Source organism: Adelges cooleyi, unplaced genomic scaffold (genome assembly GCF_023614345.1).
Source record: "Adelges cooleyi isolate 19-005CV unplaced genomic scaffold, UGA_ACOO_1.1 ACOO_flye_CR_arks_rails_tigmint_CR_PRNA_651, whole genome shotgun sequence".
Lineage (NCBI taxonomy): Eukaryota > Metazoa > Arthropoda > Insecta > Hemiptera > Adelgidae > Adelges > Adelges cooleyi.
In genome coordinates, this window is record NW_026096352.1 from 11,659,305 (window position 1) to 11,665,939 (window position 6,635).

Below are 6,635 nucleotides of genomic sequence, written 5' to 3' on the forward strand. Positions count from 1 at the left end.
TATAATTACAAAAAAACATAAATTTGACAAAATAAATATTACCTCTTAGATTAAGAAGTTCTTTTTAGTTTTTTCATGCGAAAATTCGAATATTCGAATTATTTGATTACTATTCGAATATTCTAATTATTTTCATACGAATAGTATTATTCAATTATTCGAATAATTCGAATAATAAAAAAAATTCGATTCGAGGTCTCAGCTCTAGTTTCCACCCCTTCAAAGGGAAAAGGTTTGGGTTGTCAACGTGAATCGTTAGTACAATGTCTAGAGAATATTCTATACAAATTTGGAACTAATTGGACTATTTAAAAAAAGTTAAAGTTGAAATATATATAAATTTGTTTGGTGCTTATTTTGATTTTGAAGAAGAAGGGATGAATTTTTAAATATTTGGTCCACTTCAGTACCTTACATGTACGATCTATAGAGTTTCTAAATGATGAAATCTGTTGAGTGGCTTAGGAGATATCGTGGGTACAAACACAAAAATATAAAAACATAAAAATAACAAAACATCATTGTAAAAACAATAACATCTCAGCTACGCATCGAAGCTAAAATTATCAATTAAATAAATTGTTCAATAGTACTACACAATGCCCATTTCTGAACAAATAAAAAAAAAATCTTTATCAGTACTCAGTTTTTAGTAAATAAAGCTGTTGGTAATATGGATTGAATTATAACTATTAATGTTTAAAGTAAATATATTTGTTAAAATATTGGAATAAAAACTAATTGCTAATCGCACTGTATGTATCAAGTGAAAAGTTTGTATAGATAACGAAATGAATTTATAGTAATTTTACTATCTGCACTTGTATATTCGAGAGCTTATTCTCAGAAATATCGTAAGCCCGCCATTTCAAGCCGCCTTCCGGTGTATATATAAGGCAATAGATTCATTTAACATTACTCTTGTTCCTTCCGATCAACAAGAACGGAAGTTATCAGGTTATTTTTATTTAATACATTATTTTCGATTTAACCATGTCTAGAGTTATAATTTTGCTGTCGGTCGTTTTGTTCAGTGTTTATCAAACCGAACAATCACATTTTCTGACTGACGATTACATTGATCAGATAAATGCTAAAGCTACAACATGGAAGGTATACTAACATTTTTTAAATTAATTATTTTACCACATTATGTTTAATAGTATTAACCCTAAAAATACTAGGTGTAGATAATTGTGTGATCCCATTATTTTCCTACAATAAGGATTGGAATCCAAACCTATATTGACATCTTATTTTATGCCAGGATAATAACGGAAATTTCATTTACTTCATTGTCGCTTCCATACCATAACCGGTGCTTTTAGGGAATATAACAAAATGGGGACAATTATGGAAGGTTTCTAAAATAGGCATATTAAAATATTTCTGATTTTTTAACCATTATCAATATAAGACATTGTAAATAATATCATGTTATGGCATATATTGTACAGTTTATGTATATATAATTATTTTTTAAGTTTATCTAAATTTACAATACTCAACATCAGCACGTCCGTAAATTACATAATAAAACACTAAAGTCTTATAAACTTAAAAATGACTAGTTAAGATTTATTCAAGATAAATTGTCTTTTAGATTCTTAAAAATTAAATAACATTTGTAAATATATTCTGAAAATAGTATTATACATGAGAAAAGAACTATTTTAGGAATTAGATTTAAGCCACGGAATGAAAAACAGTTAACAATTTAAGAATACATTACTTAGGTAGTTTGAGCGCTAATTAATGCATACATATTTTATTTACTCTTAGTGTATGCATTTCTAGGTCATTGTTATAACTACTAATTACTATGTCTAAATATGTTAGGTACCTTATTTTCTGCATTTTTAAGTTTTACTAATTAACATATTCACGGAATCGTGTAAATAAAAAAATATTTTAATAAAACCCTAATATGTTATCTAAAATAAGCTATTCAACTTTTTTTTATCTGAAATATTGACTGATATTTGCACTGTGAACAATAAATGAAGTATAAAATGTCTTCATTGTAATATTTAATACAATTTTTTAGATTAAAACGATATTCATTCATAAGTAAATTAACAAAAATCTCTTTTAACTACTGGTGAATTTTGTTCATTTTATACAATTTAAGTTGCTTATTTAAACATAAATTAAAGAAATGCGTGGTAAGAAATGGCACGCATTAATTACCATTCCGAAATGCTTTTGCAACACTCTTTTCTATTTATTTGGTGACAAAATATTTTTAAAAAACTATAATAAACACAATTTTTAATTTTCATTGAATAATAAACAAATCATAAAGTAGAGAATAAAAAAAAAAATTAACACTTCACTATTCTGTAAAATATTTTAACATTGATCATTTTACATTAAGTATTTCGAGCTTTTACTTTTCATAATTTAAAATCATTTGGCTCTACCAAAAAGTCAATGACAATAACGTATATATCGTAGTAAAAAAATAACCAGTTGTAATTTTCTAATTGCTTTTTGTTTTATTTTTAGGCTGGCAGAAATTTCCCTTCGGACATTTCCGTTGAGCAAATTAAGAGTATGCTGGGAGCGAGAGACGTAGGACTGACGGTTAACGGTCCGGTTAAATCCGAAGATAAGAATTATGCCAATTACCATTACATCCCTAGAACGTTCGACGCGAGGAAAAAGTGGAAGAACTGTAAAACGATCGGTCACATCCGTGATCAAGGAAAGTGCGGCAGCTGTTGGGTAATTATGTCATTATAAATACTATTGATGCCATGCAATGTACTGTTCAAAATGCATTGTGGACCGAGTACAATAAATAATATGGTTTTAATTTAATATTGGCGCGTTTATCGTAGGCTCTGGCCACTACCAGCGCGTTTTCCGACCGCATGTGCATAGCCTCTGACGACGATTTCAACCATATGCTGTCGGCCGAAGAACTGGCTTTCTGTTGTCGGTTGTGTGGATTTGGATGTAGCGGCGGGTACCCCATACAGGCCTGGAAGTATTTTAGTCGTCATGGCATTGTCACCGGAGGAGACTACGGATCGGACGAGGTGAGATTTGGTCGACGATGAATTATTATTGGAGTATAGTCTGTTTCACAAAACAACGGGTCTGCCCAGAAACGAAAACGCATCTTCAACCGTATTCGCGTGCGCACACAGGAATCGGGGATAAACTTTTTAATTATGTGCAGTCCCGTTCTCTCGTGAGACAAACTTCATACATATAATAACAAATTATGATAACTGGATAGCTTATGATATGGTGTCCCCCAAAACGTTTACACGACGATTAGAGATACTATGGTGGCTCGACGGCCAATATCGCCCACAACAATGTTAAAATAGACTAACTTTGTGTCGATTTCTATTAGTTGAAATAATTAGACAATATAATATTATGTGCAAGTAGGTTTCAGCTTGAGTTCGAAATCAAATAATCTAGATTTGACTAATAAACCAACATATGCTAAGTCAACAGAATTTTATCCACCAGTCTAAAAAAAAATAAACATAAGTAAACACAGCTTTTGCACATTCCTCAATCATTTCTGATCCCGATCAAACAGTGGTTTATCATACGCCGTTGGCTATCCTGTAATCTTAATTCGTGCCTTTAACCACGATTTCAAATAATTTGGTTGCCTAACGTCTTGTAATAAGATGACCGACAAAGATTATCAAGTATAAATTAGAAACTCTCGAGTAGCAACTAGTGCTCCTAGCAGACAATATTTTCAACTTTACATAAATTGTGATTAAAACCACGGTTAAAAATAATTTCGCATTATGACTGGTTGTTGTCGTGAATGGTTATCTTGAATCACAGATTGGAGCGCTAATAGTAACTCGAAACAGATGTTTTTTGGATTAACTTCGGCGCCGTGAAATGAGAATATTGTCATAGGTTGTTGAGCAACCATATTATCTTAAATCGTGCCTATAACTAATGCGACCAATCTGTTTTCTATTTGTGTGTCACAGGGATGTCAACCGTACAACGTGCCACCGTGCGAGGTAGACGATGAAGGACAAAACACGTGCAAGGACCAACCGGCCGAAAAAAACCACAGATGCACCAAAGAGTGTTACGGAGACAGTAACATTGATTACAAGAATGACCACGTCTACAGTAATATTCGAGCACAATTATTATTATTTGATTTTTCATTTTCCCAACTGTTTGTATTTGTTACAGCCAGAGACGCGTACTACCTGGCACCCAACACCATTCAAAAAGACATATTAACGTACGGTCCGGTCGCAGCAGCCTTTGACGTCTACGACGATTTCATCTATTACAAAGAGGGTAAGAGACAAAAATAATTTTCAAATAATCTGACCGTTGCACTCATCGGGAAAATGTTATACCCAAAGGCGTGTACGTGAAGACGGAGAACGCTACATACTTGGGAGGACATGCCGTCAAAATGATTGGATGGGGATACTATCTAGGAACCCCCTACTGGCTTATGGTTAACTCGTGGAACACCCAATGGGGTGATAATGGAACGTTCAAGATCCTTAGAGGAAACAATGAATGTGGAATCGACAATTCAACAACAGCAGGTGTAACAAAATACTAAAAAAAAATACATACTCTCATGAATTTGTTTTGTGCTTAATACAAAATTACATTATTATTATTATTTATTGCAAAACTGTTTTATTATTGAATTTCTATACCTACACCTATCTATAAACTCGACCAACAATTAATTAAGGCTAGATTCACGAGTACACCATTATATTTAGATGTAGAGATAGCTTTTACAAAATATAATGATCCAAAAATTGCAGTCAGTGTTATTATCTTTTTTATTTAGTCACAAAGAACAGAAATAAAATAACAATAATAATTGTGTGTAAAAAAATCCTAAAATGTGACATATTTCTCAACTCTAAAATTACGCTCGCTTAACTTGAATTTAGAAAAATAGTCGAACTGGTTCATAATATGTTTGGGGTTACAATTTTTACAGCTCTAAAATTAGTTACAGGAATTAAAAAATCCAGATTTTCACAAAAATCAATATCTTAAGAGATAAAAACTATTACTCAGAGCGAGCTGCCTACCGTGCGAGTTTCCAAATGACACTGCATACTGAATACGCAAATACATAATACAATTTTAAATTTTAATTTAAAAGTTATTTACATGTATTTTTGATGGTAAGGTAAAAAAAAGAAAACCGAATAGAATAATTGTTTTTAGATTTCGGATTGGTTGAAATTCGAAATTACACAATCGTCAATGTATATTTTTTAAATTTAAAATCATAAACATTTTACTTATGTACACAGCTTTATATTGTATTAATATTTAGTGTGTTTAAGCGATTTTTAAATGGGGTTTTCTAATTCCTATCACTACCACAGATAGGTGGTATAGCTTTTTTTCGTTTCCCCCCTCGGTCCGCACTACTACAGAGATGTAGGTAATTAAAAATAAAACAAACAATTACGTTGTTGCCTTGCACTTTGACGTGGTGTGTTTTCTTTACATTTCTTGTTGTTTATCAGAGCAGGGTCTGCAGCATGACAATTGAGATGAATGTAGATATATACTTATAAAACAAAACAAATTTAAAAAATATACAAACTTATTTTTAAAGAACAAAAAACACGATTTTATTGCTTAAATAAATATATTGCCTATATATTCGTGTAGTAATTTATACTAAACATTTCATATATTATATATTTTTTACCATTAAGTTTTTGAATTGAAACGTTTGTTTCTATAATTTCAGTTACAATTATTTTTTAAGGCCAACTGTAACAAATTGTTAGCGACAAAGTATACAATGCCGGAATCAATGAAAATGCGAGTAGGTAAAATGTATTTAAAATGTAAGTTTGTGAAATATTGCCCAATATTATAATCTCTTCTTATAAATATAGATAGTAGGTATCCACCGCCTATTGATGAGGTATTATGAATTGTCAGATAATAGAACAATAATAAAGTTATTTAGTTGTAAACAATATACATACCTACATAAATGTAACATAAGTACACTGTACACTCGTATATCAAGTGTTTCATACTATTTCGACAATTTCGCAATTGAAACATCAATAATGCATGTATAATATTATAACAGTACACACACTTATAATATAATATGTATACAAATTACCAACTCGAATCTCTGAAAGACATGTAATTTATTTTTAATCGTACTATTATGACCTACATTTAGTTGTTTCAATATGTTTATAAAATACTGTCAAAAAGAAGTCAAATTTATGAGCATGGTACCTAATATGTAAGATTATTGGTTCCAAACTAGTGAATAAATCAAGGTTTCTTGATGGGTGCTTATTTTACCATATTTAATAGGACGCCAAACCTCTTGTTTTTGTAGCGAAAATAATGCTTTCCTATTTCGAATGCTACGAAGTCTTCAATGAACATAGACACATAAGTAATATCCTATTTGTTTTCATAATTGTAATTATTTTCTACCTTATATGCAAATGAATATTACTACTACTATATTATTATCTTTTTGGTAAGCTGAAATACTGGCTTTTTGGTAAATCTTCCAGATTTGATTTAATAACAGCTGAAGTAGCCCGCCAACTTCTGCTGAAGGCAATCTTTCACTTAATACACTTACTAAACGCAACTCAACA

General features: G+C 30.9%; 1 protein-coding gene across 1 annotated transcript; it reads left to right on the forward strand.

Annotated features, from left to right (window-relative positions):
• Positions 1-933: 933 nt before the first annotated feature.
• On the forward strand, positions 934-4,616 carry LOC126844966 (cathepsin B-like cysteine proteinase 4). The gene is made up of 6 exons (XM_050583502.1): positions 934-1,113; positions 2,509-2,727; positions 2,844-3,044; positions 3,978-4,125; positions 4,192-4,302; positions 4,371-4,616. The coding sequence occupies exons 1-6, from the start codon at positions 994-996 to the stop codon at positions 4,577-4,579; spliced, it is 1,008 nt and encodes a 335-aa protein (XP_050439459.1). The 5' UTR covers positions 934-993; the 3' UTR covers positions 4,580-4,616.
• Positions 4,617-6,635: the final 2,019 nt, after the last annotated feature.